A 16,851-nucleotide genomic window follows, 5' to 3' on the forward strand; every position below is an offset into this window, starting at 1 on the left:
GAGAACCGTCGACGCCAAGCCTGATTACAGAGGAACGCGCGCTATTCAGCTCGGCTCTGACGTCTGCGGTAACGGTTCACCGAACGGGGATCGGGGGGGGAGGGGTACTCCAAAACCGCCATTCAACTCACCAGCAGGGGGCACCAGCACAGGGTGGCGATCACCATGATGAGCAACAGCTGCACCATCATCTCCACCTCGTAGTCCCGCCGCCGCTGGCCCCTGTCCTGCCCGCAGCACACGCGCACCAGCGTGCCCACGCTCACCGTGTTCAGCACCAAGGACACGGCGATGGACGCCAGGCCCACCGCCGAGAAGAGCAGCGAGAACACCCGGTCGCTGCCCCGCGAGTTGATGTTGATGAAGCACCAGGACCCCGGCGGCTGCAGGTGGTAGCTCCCCACGCCGGCCAGCGGCAGCAGGGCCAGGCCGCCGGCGAACGTCCACACCACCAGCACCATGGACACCGCCCGGCTGCCTGGCATGCTGGCCGACCGGGCGAACGGCCGGTTGATGCCCACGAAGCGCTCGATGGCCATGGCGGCGCCGAGGAGCAGCGGGCACAGGCCGTAGAACACCATGGACATGCCGAAGAAGTTGCAGAAGTGGCAGCGGGGGTCCAGCTGGCGCCAGTCGAAGCCGGTGAGGTAGTAGGTGAGCACGATGGTGCCGGTGACCAGCAGGCCCATGAAGTCGGTGGTCACCAGGCCGCCCAGGAAGGTGAGGAAGAAGGAGCGCGAGCGGCTGCGCGTGCGCTGGTAGGCCTTGGCCAGCACCACCAGCGCGATGAGGTTGGAGGTGAGGCCCAGGCTGCTGAACACGGCGGACAGGGTGAAGGCCGTGCTGCTTCGGTTGAAGGGGGGCGTGTTGATGGAGTAGCACAGCGGGGTGCTCTCGTTGCCGGCGGGGGACGAAGAGGCGTTCATCGTGGCGGAGGAGGAGGAGGAGGAGGAGGAGGAGGAGGAGGAGGAGGTGGACGGAGAAGGAGGGGTAGGAGGAGGATGGTGATGACTTCAGCCTGATCTCCAAGATGAAGAACAATAAACTACATCCTTGTTGGGTCCGTCTTGGCTCATATTAAATGTCTCTTTCTTCAGGCTGGAAAATAAAACACAGTGTTCGTCAAATGTCCTTCATGGAATACCAAGCGTAGAGAATGAATAATTAATAAATATAATAATAAAAATAAATAAAAGGAGGTATGTTGGAAGATCAGTAATACTAGGGGTAGCACTTGTCGTCATAGTAGTGGTCATAAAAGCGTATATCAAATAGAGCAATCTCAATTGTTTGAACAGCTGTGTCTTCTTTTATAAAATACATTCATACTGCGAATGAATTGGATAAACATTGTTTTTTGTAAACCACCTATGTGGCTGAAACATGGTAGATGATTTGGTGACACAGCATGTAACTCCTTTGCAGGAACGAATGGAATGGTGAGAAACGATCTAAGGTAGCGATATGCATCACAGAGGAAAATAACAAGAGATGCGAACCAAACAGCCACATGACTAACAGAAGGAAAGAATGAGAAGGAAATGCTTTTGCGTCAACATGCACTAATAGTTACAGGAAGAACTGGCCAAGTATGCGTTTCACCTCGACTGAAATGACAAACGGTCACAGAAAAGCCCCAGTATGCATTTCAGTTTTAAATCAATATTTATTTGTTGGAGATTTGATCGATGGATATTTGTTCACTCACGCTCTGATGATGCAAGCAGGGATATGACTCATAACAAACCGTAAGGATGATTTCATCCTGGAAACCAAATGTATAATCAACTATTTTCCACACACATCTTTGTGAATTTCCACACGGAGTAAATGGGAAAAGGAGGGTCACCTTTTGGGGATCAGAGTGCAAAGAGAGAGGATGCACACATTCAAGCTTTGACCTTCTGAGAGTCCCATTAGCACGAGGGAACTCTGAAATCAATACATCATATTCCAACCTGTCTCTGACACATGGTTTCCCATTTGAACGAATGGGTAAGCCATAGAGCTTTACTGTAATACACAACAAGCTAATACCCAGGTTTAAGAATGTCAGTATGTTAATTGATGTTGCAATTTGTCATTCTACACTGAGGGAACAATAAACATTAAACATTCGGGGCTTGTGACAGGACATAGGCCTAATCTTTGGTGTTTTTCTATTAAATACGTTGTCCATCTGTGCTCGAAGATCTGACTTTGTGCTCTTCCTCTTCCATGTGAGCTTATGGATAACGGCTGCATCTCTGTTTGTCATTGTGAGACGCCAGCAAAAGTCAAACATGTCTTTGGTGTATTTGTACAGGGCTGCAACAAGATACTGGGTAAACACTATAACGATCATCCACAATACACACACTACTGACCTACAGTGAACACAGGTACAGGTTCATCTCAGGCCATCTTTCTCATTCATACCAGTTAGGCCGTTCTTAAAATCATTGCAACCCCAACTTTTCACATGCTCCTGCGCACGAACGTTAATCTATTGAAGCGTGTTCCCGAGCACGATAGTCCGACTTTTTGCGTGTTACACAAAACGAAATGTAAACCAATGCATTCTGAATGGGAGTGTTCTAAGACAATTAACGTTCTCCACAAAACGCTACGAGAGAGAGAGAAAGAGAGAGCGGGAGGGACAGAGAGAGAGAGAGAGAGAGAGAGAGCGAGAGAGAGGCTTCAGAAAGGGTGTGCGCAGATAGTACAGTGCACCCTAGTTATGTTTATGCCAAAACCTATATATATAATTAGGCTATAATTATATTATTTAGCGTGTAATGAGACAATCTATAGCCAAATTGTCGAAGATGCCCGAGAATCTTTCGGGATATCAGCATGGGAAATCGGCGAATCAGACCCATGAATCTATTGTAGCGACCCTGGGACAGTTAAATAGTTTGTGTGTTATGTGTTACATTATATTTCGTTGTCCGTTATGCCAGTTGTTCTATGTGCATGTATTGTAATGTTATTCTTGTCAAACAGCGTGTGGGGCGAATCATTAGGTCAGCTGGGGGAGGGCCTTGGAAGAACAGGAGGGTGGGGGCCTGCACGCGAGTGAGACCGTGTTGCCGGGGTAACCGGGGTTTGTTTGGGTCCGGTTTTCAGCTGTTGGTTTCAATGTTGTTACAATGTTACGGGTTTCAGTGACCTGGTTTTTGGTCCATTAAAACTACCTTCAACTAATGACTCGACATGATTATGTCACCGGCGAGGTCGTTACACTATAAAGAAACACGTCATCTCAAGCGGGAGAGAAAGTTTGCGGTGCTGGTTTGTGTCACCAACCCAGCAACCCAGTCGCCAAGAAAAAACGTTGACAGTGCACGTTTCCATGAACACTGGATACGTAGCATTTCAACGTAAAAAATAGCGTGTTATACCTACAGTATCCACGTGTGCCGCTGTGGAGGCGGGTTTCGGGGTTTGGGACACGATTGTTTAGGGGGGGGGGGGGAGACTGTTGTTGACCGGGGAGGGGGGGGGGGGGGGGGAGACACGTTTGTTGAGGGGGGGGGGGACACACGATTGTAGGGGGGGGGGGGGGGACGACGACGACGACGACACACCAACCCAGCAACCCAGTCGCCAAGAAAAAACGTTGACGGTGCACGTTTCCATGAACACTGGATACGTAGCATTTCAACGTAAAAAATAGCGTGTTATACCTACAGTATCCACGTGTGCCGCTGTGGAGGCGGGTTTCGGGGTTTGGGACACGATTGTTTAGGGGGGGGGGGGGGGGGAGACTGTTGTTGACCGGGGAGGGGGGGGGGGGGGGGGAGACACGTTTGTTGAGGGGGGGGACGACACACGATTGTAGGGGGGGGGACACACGTTAGTTGAAGGGGGGGGGGGGGGGGGGACACGTTTGTTGAGGGGGGGAGACACGTTTGTATCCTAACAACAAAACAAGTTAACAAAAGCCCCATTTGTCAACTGAGAACCCCAATTCCCAGAATCCCCCGCGGCTCCGGAACACGGCGTAGCTTATATTAATCTTTATTATCTGAATGGGAAATGCAATATTTTAGGACAGATACACCATTAAACGCGTTTCTAATGACATTTCTAGCGAGAAATGTACATTTTCCTTACATAATCTTCAGTCAGTGAATGTGTATGATCTTTATTAATCTTTATTATCTGAATGGGAAATGCAATATTTTAGGACAGATACACCATTAAACGCGTTTCTAATGACTTTTCTAGCGAGAAATGTACATTTTCCTTACATAATCTTCAGTCAGTGAATGTGTATGATCTTTATTAATCTTTATTATCTGAATGGGAAATGCAATATTTTAGGACCGATTCACCGTTAAACGTGTTTCTAATAACATTTCTAGCGAGAAATATACTTTTTACTTGCATAATCTTTAGTCAGTGATTGTGTCTGATCTTTAGTTTTATAGTTATTAGGATTTGATCGGCTCGCTCGCATGTTTCAACGACGTCAGGTTGCTTTCGCTAAACTAGCAGCTCACGTGCTTCCTGCGTTTGTGTTATTAAACTGTTACTTTATGTAACTTTTAATGATATCATCTTGTTAGAAACACGTATATCTGAGAGCCAACCCAGTCGCCGAAAGCATACGTTGACAGTGTACTTTTCGTGAACACTGGATTACGTCGCATTTCAACATAAAATAGCGTGTTATACACACACACACACACACGCACGCACACGCACAGACACACACACACACGCGCGCGCGCACGCACGCACGCACGCACGCACGCACGCACGCACACACACACACACACACACACACACACACACACACACACACACACACACACACACACATACACACACACACACACACACACACACACACAGTATCTTGTACAATGATTTTTAGATTTCTTCTTTGTAAAACTTGAAAAATAAAGTAAGTTTTGGCTTTGGAAAAGTAATTATTTCCCTTATTATACAAATAGGCTATGCTGTTAAGGCTGCCGTGTTCCAATACCTGTACTTCCATGAGTATACTTAAAGGAAGTATACTATCCGTACTATCTACTACGTTAATTTTTCAGATGTGAGTGCTGTTCCAAATCGAGTACTCCGTGGTGCACTAACCGGAAATTACGATCACGACTGCCGCCGTGGCTCCTCCCCCGCAATAAACATCCCGCTTTGAAAGGTGAACTCTTTACGCCTAGCAGCTATAAAAAACTATAAAAACTAAAAAATGACTCTATTAATGCAGGCTATGTGGAAAATGCGCCGACTTTGGCTCAGCCTGGCTCCGACTCTTCCGCTACGTATACATATGTGTAATCCAGCACATATAAAGACGGGGACCAGAAAATAATTACTTTCTCTCCATTGAAACCCATTCATATTTTTCGATCTCAGAGGTCCCATGAGGGGCCTACCGGAAGGGGCGAACTTACGAGCTCTATGACGCTGCTCTCGAGCGACATATAGATAGGACTGCTAATCTTAAACCGCGAACACACCAAGCGCGTACCTCGCGTACCATGTACGCGCGTAACGCAGCTAAAATGTTGCTTGACCATTTTGTGTCAAAAATGGTCAGATACGCGCGTAACGCGCGTAGATGAGACCGCCCAAAACTCCCCCCCCCAGCCTGTGGCTGCGCTGGATTTAGGAGTCCGAGGAAGGAAACCCAAACGCCGCCGTGTTTGGGTGGATGATAGAGTTTGGATCGGGTTAGATTAAATAATCTCGGATATAAATAACCATAATCGGGTTAAATAACTTCACATGGTGTGTCTGGTGTGTTTCCAGCATTCGTAGTGTTGATCAGCAGAGAAATAGTCCGCCAAGACGTTGAGGTTGCTTAGCAATCAGAGACTCTGTCCATGCAAGTGAACGGAGCGTTCACTCTTCGTCATAACTATCAAACCAAACATCCTTCACATTCACCGAGCGAACCTTATGAAAGTAAAATGCACATTTCTCGCTAGAAATGTTTCCATAAACGCATTTAATGGCGTAACTATGTTAATATTTCCACCCAGAATAAAGAAAGTTGCCGGCCGTGGCTGCCATGGACATGGCTGCGCTGGAGTCCGAGGTAGGAAACCCAAACGCCGCCGTGTTTGGGTGATAGTTTAGATCGGGTTAGATTAAATAATCTCGGATATAAATAACAATAATCGGCTTAAATAACTTCACATGGTGTGTCTGGTGTGTTTCCAGCATTCGTAGTGTTGATCAGCAGATATATAGTCCGCCAAGACGTTGAGGTTGCTTAGTAACCAGAGACTCTGTCCATGCAAGTGAACGGAGCGTTCCCTCTTCGTCATAACTATCAAACCAAACATCCTTCACATTCACCGAGCGAACATTATGAAAGTAAAATGCACATTTCTCGCTAAAAATGTTTCCATAAAAGCATTTGATGGCGTAACTATGTTACTATTTCCACACAGAATAAAGAAAGATGCCGGCCGTATGCTTCTGTCCAAGCTCACTACTCTCTGCCAGTGACGTCGGGTCAAGCTCAACGCTGATTGGCTATTGCGGCGCGTTACTCGCGTAAAAAGTTCAATTTTTTGAACTCCTCGTACGCGCGTATATATACGCGCGTATATATACGCGCCTCATACGCACCTAACGCGAGTAAAATGTTGCTTATACGCATGTAACGCTCGTACGCGTCTCATACGCGCGTAAACCAATGGTTCCCTATGGAAAAATTGCCGATTTCATACGCGTGATACGCGGGTAACGCTTTTGGTGTGGCCGTACCTTTACAAGCATTCTCAAGATCGATTGTCGGCAGTAGTTCTATTCATTCTATCGCTGTAACTTTTCTCTCGTGTTGCTATGGACAAGTTGTTTGACCTGGATCTCCGTGACCCCCGCACAGAAGGAAGACACCTTGCCATTGGGTTGATGCATGACCAATTCCTTGCAGAAGCCATGGTAACAACCTTTTGTACATTAACTGAACTTGAACTTGTACATGAAATGAATGTTTCAGTACCTCAGAAACTCCGTCTAACAAGATGTTGGACTTAAACACACAGGAGGCTGCGGAGAATGTCAATCGGGCAAGATCTGGAGGGGATTCACCACGGAGCTCAACCAAACGGAGCGGACGCGGCAAGGCCAGAGGGAGACGTGGAGGCCGTGCGGGCCATACAGGCCGTGCAGACCGATGGAGTGGCCTAACTACAGGTTTGTTTATGTGCAAATTCAGATTAGTTTAATTTGGTGACAAACAATTACCCATGGCAATTAGGGATGGGTCAGAATTTTCTATTATTCGATTTTTCGTTCCCGTGGGTCAAAGTCGATTTGTAACATTTGGACCGTTAAAGGTTGGGTATGGGATTTGCGAAACGCCAGCAGATTTTGAAAATACACAACTCAAATGGTCCTACCCCCTCTCCTTCAACGCTGACTCTACCCATTCCAAGTACAAGTACATGGGAGCGGGGGAGAGGGAGTGCCGTACGACCGTTTGATTGACGTACTTACTGTCAAATGAGTTTCTTGCAGCAGTGCAAGCACTTGAGTGTCTGCCGTAGAGATATATTAATCTGTCATGTACTGTTTAACAGGCATGGACACTGAGGTGTTGGCACTTCCTTCAGAGGATTCCTTGCCCTTACCCAGAGCACAGCAAAATCCTCAAGAGATGTTTGGTAAATATACAGTGTTTAATTCTGAAATCCAAATACTGTATATAGAATGTAGATCATTTGGTTATATTTTATTTGCAGAACAAAACATGGAGAGGCTTTCTGCCCTACTGGATTCAAGCCCCTGTCCTGCTGAGCCTGAGAGAAGCGCAGCATCATCGTGGTCTGTTAGGCAGCAGAAAGCCTCTGACCGTTGGGAGGAAGCACGGCCGTACCACCTCAGATGCCTTTTGGAATCTGAGGCTGTTGGCAAGCCATTGTGTTGCTTCTGCCACAAGCCGGCTGTTATAAGGTTGGATGTTCATCAATCAAATAATAGAATGTATCTATGTACACTAAAAAAAGTATATCATATAAATTGAGTGACTTGACTTGAGTGTTTTGTCTGCTTAGGTGCAGAGAGTGCCTTCCGGAGCAGTGGTTTTGTGGGGCCTGCGACATGCATAACCACAGCAAACGGCCACTCCACAACAGGGACAGCGTGGTGGATGGCTTCTTTAAAGCCATTCCCCCATCCACATGTATCTCAAGAGGAGAGACTGGAATATATGCCACACATGAGCAAGGTAAGGTCTGACAAATCTACTTGTCTAGACTTCCTGATCCTTATCTTGTTTATTCAGTCTGCTGCCATATACAGAATGTTCAGAGAACCAGTTCTCTATTTAGACTTCTGTTATTCTAATATACAATATGTGTCAATGATTATGACTAATGTTGTTTTTTTCGTTAGGGCGTTATGATTTGCATTTGCCACGTTATGTGTGCCAAACATGCCTGCAGCAGTGGGCCCCTGATGTGAGAGACCTAGTCAGGAGTGGATATTGGCCAGCTTCTGCAAATGCTTCCACAATCTACACGGTGGACCTCCTCAACACCTTTCAGGAGCTGAAGTTGATCTCACCTGGATTCTCCAGGCAAGCCCTTGCAAAAATGCTGGAACATCGCACACTGTGTGCAGGAAGAGTAAGTGACATCAGCAATACTATTTATTATGCTCACCAATATTGTCAGCAATTTTTTTTTTTTTTTTTTGACTATCTCAAAAATGTTTTCCATATTCTGATATACTTTCTAGTCTGGACAGATCAACGGGGATGCCCTGCAGAGGAGCTTTCTTGAGTTTGCATACGCCTCCTTTGAGAAAGACCAGCTCTGCTGTGATACCCCTTTCACCTGCCCTGCCTGCACACCTGAAATGGTAGCAGTGTCAGCAGATGGCAACAGGAAGCTTTATCGCTTTGGCCATACTGGAAGGTGCACTTTAAGTTCTCTTTGGTAATTGAGTCGTGACTGTAAGTGACAACAAGAGTAGGTAATGGATGTTATATATTTTTCCCCTAGATCTAATGACACTCCCTTTTTTGATGGGCTATTTCTAGCCAAAGACAGTGAGGTGTCTGATTTTGTCAACACAATACAGATGGCGGTGAAGAATGTAAGTTTAAGCTAAGTTTAAACACTCAAATAGTTCTGTTACTAAAGGAATCATTGCATTTCCTGGACTTCTAGAAGTATTCCATACTCCCTACTCTTTTGTCGTGAATTACATTAACAATATGTGTATGCACTATATTCACAGATAAAGGGGAGAGGCACATGTGGAGACTCTCAATGGGCAGCAGCAAGGGAGACCTCTAGGCGGGCCTCTAAACTGGATGAGGAAGGCGTTGAGGTTGCGGTGTGTCGGCATGGCTTCCTTTTAAAAGCCCTTAACATGTACCGAGGAGAGATATTTGCGTATCCTATGTATCTCCAAAGGGAGCTTCTCCCAAGCAAGGCACAGTTTTTTGCTATGGATGTGGCATGCAAATACTGGCCATACCTACAAAAAGTTGCTTCGGTCATTCCAGCTCTCAAGAGCCTCACAGAAATGAAGCCCTTCCTGAGCATCATGCATGCAAGAGCTCATGCTACCAAGTGTGAGGTATGTCTGTTATCTGTTATTTTCAAATGAATACGCCATGTGTTACTATAGGAATGGACAGCTTTAAGCTGAATTCCTTTTCCATAATATTTGTCCACGTTTTCCAACTGCTTCATTGGCTCTAATGAACCCCAAATCCACCCATCCTTGCAACAGATAAAATGGAGTGGTCGGAATCAGAAGGGAGCAGGCACAACTGCCGGTGAGGAGGTGGAGCAAATAAACAGCTACCTCTCCCGTTGTGCCCTGACAACAAAGTACATGTCAAAAGCAGGTAAGTCACTTTGGTCTGAGTTTATGCTATCATCTAATATTGCTCATAGATTGCAGAACATAATGTAATTCTCCTTATACCAGCACGTGTGGACATGCTCACTGTGCATGCAATGGGTTGGAACCATCACAAAGCAGAGACGCTACACAAGGCCCTCTCCACAAGATATGTGAAGGTATGTTTCATATTCATGTATGTTTTTGTGCCAGTTGTTAGGCAGACTGAGTTCCTATTGTAATTATTGTAAATATTTTAGACATCTAAAAGGGCAGAAGAAGAGGCAGAGAGGCTGTCACAACTGCAGAAGGACCTGCAGTGCTCAAATGCAATGGCTGTACAGTGGATTGCTGAAGTCAAGGAATGGGCAGAGAGCGGTGAGGACAGAACAATATACATGCCTTTTTGCAGTTTCCTTACAGACATTTGTGTTCAAACGGTAATCAAAATAATACACAATCAGTGAAGCATTAGTGCTGCAAAAATCTAGAAAACTCGGTTGCATTGTATAGAATACAGTACACTGAGCTTAATTTCACCCTAACGGATATCTACAGAGACCCCAGTAACGGGTCTGCACGTTCTCCAGCAGTCCATTGAGGGTCTCCATCTGGGTCTAAAGCAACAGAAACAAACCCTCTACCGTCAGAATGGTATGTAGGCTTTTTCTTGAGTTATCCGGTATACCTAACAATGTATCTATATTGTTTTTAATATAACCTATACAAGGTTTTTGTGTCTGCATATTACGTTTCTCCTAAACAATCTAGACAGCAACAAGCTTCGCCATCGTCTCCGAAGAAAGTTGACGGAAGACAAAAAGCGCCTTCTCCAGGAGATTGATAAATACAACAGTCTTGTTGCAGACCTCTCCAAAAGGATTGATGTGGCCTTGGTTGACCACTCTTTGGCTGGACAGAGCACTGGCGCAATATGGCCATGGGAGGACTATGGCAGTGTTATGCATTTTTCAATGCTTTTAAAATGTCATGCAGTATATCGGAATAGTGAACTATCCTGAAATGATATATTAAATATAATGGTGGTTTTGTAATATATAAAACGATTTTGGGAAAGAAACATCATTTCTAAATTCTGTTTCCATTATGGTTGCATTGCTAAATGTTATGCCAGATACTCATGTATTGATCTTAATATTTTGGATCATTAGTAACAATCGGGGTCAAGAAACGACTGCACGACCAGGAAATGCTGAAAACACGGCTGGAAGAGGAGCTCCCTATCCTGGTGTTGGAGATGGCCCAGCACTGTACGTGGTTGCAGAACCTGGGAGTGGCCCTCAAGACGGAGCTTGCAAGATACGGTAAGTTAAAGACAAGTTTTGGGGATCCCATTTAATGTATTCAATTAGTGGGGGATGTTTCAATATATATTAACGTCGTTGGGTTTTCTGTCCTCTACTTGTAGAAGATGAAAATGGACTTCACTGTCTCTTGGCAAGAAGACTTGCGGAAGTGGAAGAACGACATCAAATGGTCCTGCAGCGGTATAAGACTGCTCTAGGTCCATTGGCCTCTGTCCTCCTTGATGTTTGTGAGGAAGAGGAATGTGATCCGATGGGCCTGGTCAGTCCAGACACCAGCGAGGATGAGGAAGATGCAAGAGAACAAGCAACTTAGTTGATGGTGTGGTTTCGTGCCTCGCTTGATGTACACAAATGATCATTGTTATTGCTATGTTTAAAATAAAAAAATAAAAAAATCTATCTCTTCAATTCAAGATGGGGTGGGTGAGAATAAATAGTGCTATAACCTCACTAGCCTTATTGACATGGACACATCTGTTCCGCATAGATTTCTATGCACGAGACTTAACGGACACTTTTGTTACTGCCATGTATACAGTACATTCGGATCACATTTTAGGAAGAGAGCTATGACGCATAGAAATCTATGCGGATCAGATGTGCCATGTAAACGCGGATACTATGAATTTCATTCATATATACAATTTCAGAAGTGGATGAGATTCGAGAAATATCTTGTTATAATGAGAAAGAATGTCAAGGTTTGGGGGTTGATGAAAAACTATTTTGAACCTTTGGTATGGCAACCCAGTCGCCAAAAGCATACGTTGACAGTCACTTTAAGGACAAGTTATGAGAGAAATGCACATTAACTTTTTGTTATCTCATAAGCGGTGTGGTGCCGGCTCCTTTTGACCTTTTGACCCCAGACTTCAAAAACGTGTCCACAGGCCAGCTGTGTCTACCCACCTTAAGCCACAAATGTACACCTACATCCCACAGTAAATGGGGACTAGAAACATAACCGCTGTCATATACATTTACTCTACTGTTGGAGGTCACGCCCCTTTTTCCACCTTTTCGAGATAGCTAGAGATGCTAAAATGTTTACACACATTTCCCGGGGCCCCGTGTACGACATATCCGAGATTTGGAGTTCTAGCCCTTAGAGAAAAAAAGTTTTCCCAAATGGAGTGTCATTTGGACAAAGCCCCTCAGAAGTGTAGCCTGCAAGACCTAATGGTTCAGAATGTGGTGGAAAAAGTTTTTGAGATAGGAAGGTCCTACCGCCCTGAAATTTTAATACCTTATTCTAGGGCCTAACTGGGACCTCCGCACCGAAACTTGGCCCGGTCGGACCCCGAGGGCAGGAAGGGGGGGCCTGCCCTCGGGGTCTGACCGGGCCAAGTCTCGGACAGGAAGGGCCCCCCCTTCCTGCCCTCGGGGTCCGACCGGGCCAAGTTTCGGTGCGGAGGTCCAAGTTAGGCCCTAGAACAAGGTATTAAAATTTCAGGGCGGTAGGACCTTCCTATCTCAAAAACTGTTTTTCCACCACATTCTGAACCATTAGGTCTTGCAGGCTACACTTCTGAGGGGCTTTGTCCAAATGACACTCCATTTGGGAAAACTTTTTTTCTCTAAGGGCTAGAACTCCAAATCTCGGATATGTCGTACACGGGGCCCCGGGAAATGTGTGTAAACATTTTAGCATCCCTAGCTATCTCGAAAAGGTTGGCAAAGGGGCGTGACCTCCAACAGTACAGTAAATGTACATAAGACAGAGGTTAGTTTCTAGTCCCCATTTTTTGTGGGATGGAGGTGTACATTTGTGGCTAAAGGTGTGTAGACACAGCTGGCCTGTGGCCACGTTTTTGAAGTCGGGGGTCAAAAGGTCAAAAGGAGCCGGCACCACGCCGCTTATGAGATAACAAAAAGTTAATGTGTGTTTCTCTCATAACTTTTTGTCATTATTAAAGAGAGGCCTGATTCTCAGATATGCATGTTGGATGGCTAGGGTGTAGGTTTGGGTAGAACTTCAGACCAAAATCTTGTAAGCGAGCCGCTGGGTGAGGTGCAACAAGATGGAGCACTTGCTGAGTAATTTCTTGTAGGGCCGGTGCGTAAGAGGGCAAACAAGATGTCCTTCAATATCTACGCTTCCAGGCGATTGCAACGGTGCCACACATGAACACATTCAAACATGTTTAATGGTAGTAATTAGCTGTCGAAATTGGAGGCCTTAATCAATAATGACCAGCTATTGATTTGCTTCCCGATAAAAGTTTGTGACAAATGACATGTTATTTAGCATCTACACATTGAGCTGAGTCCAATGACACAAAGCATGACACTCCACGGCCCTACACGGCCCCCTACACTACATGGCCCCTGTATTTTACATGGTACACCTATGGTCTAGGACATGATCTCTGTGTGGCACAAGGTCGAGCTTGATCTCATTGGACTCAGCTGCTAATGTAGATGCTAAATAACATGTAATTTGTCAGAAAACTCCATCGGGTAGCAAATCTATAGCTGGTTATTATCTATAAAGGCCTCCAAAATCGACAGCTAATTACTACCCTGAAACATAGTCAAATATGGTCATGCATGGCACCGTTGCAATCGCCTCGAAACGTAGATGACAAATGACACCTTGTTTGCCCCGTTATTTTCATGGTATATCTTTCTATTTCCTAACCAAGCTCCATTGCCGTCTTTAACCAACGTGGTTTGCCGAGAGTCACGTGACGTTGACGCAGGCCCATTGAAAAGAAAAGGCCCAAAAAACGTAGGCATGTCACATGTTTAAAGCCGTTATTGTAATTAATTAATTTAATATTAAAATATAGGCTATTATATGTATACAATTATTACGTCGTGTAATATTCTATCTATAAGTAGACCATAACTTTTATTCAATTATCGTTATAACATGATCTGTATCTGACCATTGAACATCTTTAACCAAGTTCAGGTATAACCAGACCATATAACAAATATTTATAACATATAAACTAGGCTATACGTATAGCATATCATACATTTGGTTACAGGCCAAATTCGGTATAAATGTTACCCTCTGCTGGCCCACAACTAGATCGTCGCGTCCCTAGCAACCTGACGTCTTTGAAACATGCTAGGGAGACCATAAAACTAACTATCGAACAAAAGATCAGACACATTCACTGACTGAAGATTATGCAAGTAAAAAGTATATTTCTCGCTAGAAATGTTATTAGAAACACGTTTAATGGTCAATCTGTCCTAAAATATTGGATATATATATATATATTGTAGCGCCGACCAGGAAGAACAGGGAGACAGTCTTTTGTCAACTAGGGGTCTGTGCCTCATACACCGCTCGACTACAGAACACCCTCTTTTATTGACTCATTCGCACGTACATAGAACAGCAAACCTAACTAACACACAAGTCATTCTCGGTGGCGGTGGCAACAACAACAGAACAACACACAACAATGAACAATCCCAACCCATTAACAATCCCAACCCATTAACCCCACTGATCATTAATAACCCCAACAACTAGTAACGGACCCAGAACAACAACAATAACAGCAACAATAACACAACAACATGCGCGCCGGGAATCCCCCAGAATCCCCGGCACGAACCCGGAAGTGAATGAACCCGCGAACACTGGTCGCTACACAGCTCCCATCTGAGGGGTCAGTCGTCCCCGACGACCCCATCACCCGACACATAGTCCTTAAAGTGTTCAGGGGCCCGGCGCCGCCGGTTCGGCCGCTGAGCCCCCCTAGGGGCGACAGCCGCAGGGCCAACGGCCCCATCCGGGGAGCCGGCAGGGACAGGGGAGCCGGCAGGGGAACCACGAGGAGTTCCCTCATCAGCAACAACTGGGGCGAGGGGGCGGTACGGCGAGAGTCTGTCCTGGTGCAACACTACCACACGCCCCCGGGCGCCCGGCATCCGCAGCCGGTACACCACCTCGGACACCCTGTCGAGGATTTCCCCCGGTCCCTGCCAGTGGCTCCGCAGCTTAGGGCAGACCCCCCTCTTTCTGACGGGACAGTACACCCACACCCTGTCCCCAGGTGTGAACGCTCGTCCCCGGCAGCGAGTGTCATAGCCCCTCTTCTGCCTCACCCCTGAGGCAGCCTGAGCCTGGCGGGTGTAGTCGTGGACCACCAGCAGGCGATCCCTCAGCCTGCGGAAATAGTCCATAGCCGCACCCCCAGCGATCTCAGGCTCGGGCGGAGACCCGAACACCAAGTCCACCGGTGTCCGGAGCTCCCGCCCGAACATGAGGGCAGCCGGTGTGCAGTGGCTGGACTCCTGCACTGCCGTCCGATAGGACCACAGGACCAAGGGCAGGTGGCGGTCCCAGTCCCGCTGGTGCTGGCTGGTGAGGATGGCGAGCTGGGTGGCCAGGGTGCGGTTAAACCGCTCCACCAACCCGTCACTCTGGGGATGGAGCGGCGTCGTCCTGGTCTTGCGCACCCCCAGCCGCCGGCAGACCTCCCCGAAGACCTGGGCCTCAAAGTTCCGCCCCTGGTCGCTGTGGAGCTCAGCAGGGACCCCGAAACGGGCAAACATCTCCTCCACCAGCCTCTCCGCGGTGGTGGCAGCGCTCTGATCCGGCACCGCATACGCCTCGGGCCATTTGGTGAAGTAGTCCATGGCCACGAGGACGTAGCGGTTGCCGGAGTCGGTGACTGGAAACGGCCCCAGGACGTCGACCCCCACCCGTTCCATCGGTGCTCCCACCAGGTACTGCTGGAGCGGGGCATGGGAACGCTGGGCAGGCCCTTTCTGCGCCGTACAGGTGTCGCAGCAGTGGACATGCAACTCCACGTCCCGTCGACAGCCCGGCCAGTAGAACCGCCCCCGCAGGCGATGCAGGGTCTTGGCGTTCCCGTAGTGCCCCGCTCCCACCGAGCCGTGGACCAGCTGCAGCACCTGGGGACGAAGCGCACGGGGCACCAACAGCTGCAGAATGTTTTTCTTACCCCTAGGGTCCTGCCAGCTGCGGTGGACCACCCCGTTGTGGAGCCGGAAGCATCCCCACTGGGAGTGGTAGGCCTTCACCTCAGGCCCTCGTGCCGACACCTCCGGCCAGCTGGGGCGCTGCCCCGCCTCCAGCCAGTCCCTCACCAACGCCAGGGTCTCGTCGGCCCACTGCTGCTGCTCCAACTGACTCGCCGTCAGCAGGAGCCAGCCCTCCGCCTCACCGATGGTCTGGTCAGCCTCGGTGGTCTGGAGAGCCGCCACCATCGGAGACTCGTGGACCCGCTCCTCCTGTCGCAGGCAGTAGCGACACTCCAGGACCGCACAGGGCCGCCGGGAGAGTGCGTCTGCGTTGTTGTGGATACGCCCCGCCCGATGCTGGATCTCGAAGTCGTATTCCTGCAGAATCTCCAGCCATCGAGCCACCTGGCCCTCAGGGTTCTTAAAACTGAGGAGCCACGTGAGGGACGCATGGTCGGTGCGGACCAGGAAACGCTTCCCATGTAGGTACGGCCTGAAATGCCGCACGGCCAGGACCACAGCCAACAGCTCCCGTCGGGTCACGCAGTAATTGCGCTCCGCCCGACTGAGAGTGCGGCTGAAGTAGGCGATGGGACGTTCCTCCTCCCCCACCCCCTGGGAGAGGACCGCACCGACCCCCACGTTACTGGCATCGGTGTCGAGGACGAAAGGGCGACCAGCGTCGGGGTACGCCAGGACCGGGGCCTCGGTGAGCACAGCTTGGAGTCGGGAGAAGGCCGTGGCGCAG

At 47.9% G+C, this 16,851-nt stretch overlaps 2 protein-coding genes and 1 long non-coding RNA gene across 3 annotated transcripts in view; 2 read left to right on the forward strand and 1 right to left on the reverse strand.

Moving 5' to 3' along the window:
• LOC115537534 (thromboxane A2 receptor-like) overlaps window positions 1-1,262 on the reverse strand; it is a 3,937-nt gene extending 2,675 nt beyond the window's left edge. The window contains exon 1 of the mRNA XM_030349520.1: window positions 132-1,262. Coding sequence (XP_030205380.1) covers window positions 132-926 — 795 coding nt within the window. The 5' untranslated portion in view covers window positions 927-1,262. The remainder of the gene's footprint in view (window positions 1-131) is intronic.
• Window positions 1,263-6,865: 5,603 nt separating this feature from the next.
• LOC115537556 (uncharacterized) lies at window positions 6,866-8,191 on the forward strand. Its single transcript, XR_003974827.1, has 5 exons — window positions 6,866-6,903; window positions 7,008-7,158; window positions 7,545-7,628; window positions 7,707-7,917; window positions 8,019-8,191. It is a non-coding gene; the product is annotated as an uncharacterized LOC115537556 (long non-coding RNA).
• Window positions 8,192-8,363: 172 nt separating this feature from the next.
• On the forward strand, window positions 8,364-11,543 carry LOC115537527 (uncharacterized). The gene is made up of 11 exons (XM_030349507.1): window positions 8,364-8,591; window positions 8,704-8,882; window positions 8,970-9,063; window positions 9,208-9,552; window positions 9,709-9,826; window positions 9,910-10,001; window positions 10,083-10,200; window positions 10,381-10,476; window positions 10,594-10,782; window positions 10,995-11,147; window positions 11,252-11,543. Exons 1-11 carry the CDS (start codon window positions 8,559-8,561, stop codon window positions 11,461-11,463), a joined length of 1,629 nt encoding a protein of 542 aa, XP_030205367.1. The 5' UTR covers window positions 8,364-8,558; the 3' UTR covers window positions 11,464-11,543.
• The last annotated feature ends 5,308 nt before the right edge of the window (window positions 11,544-16,851 follow it).

This window comes from Gadus morhua, chromosome 2, assembly GCF_902167405.1.
Source record: "Gadus morhua chromosome 2, gadMor3.0, whole genome shotgun sequence".
NCBI classification, from domain to species: domain Eukaryota; kingdom Metazoa; phylum Chordata; class Actinopteri; order Gadiformes; family Gadidae; genus Gadus; species Gadus morhua.

Excerpts from the sequence above, each read along its gene's own strand:
- LOC115537527 (XM_030349507.1), top strand. The coding sequence starts at position 8,559 with ATGCTGGAACATCGCACACTGTGTGCAGGAAGA. Across the intron at positions 9,064-9,207 it reads TACAGATGGCGGTGAAGAAT|ATAAAGGGGAGAGGCACATG; the intron begins GTAAGTTTAAGC and ends CTATATTCACAG. Across the intron at positions 10,477-10,593 it reads AACCCTCTACCGTCAGAATG|ACAGCAACAAGCTTCGCCAT; the intron begins GTATGTAGGCTT and ends TAAACAATCTAG.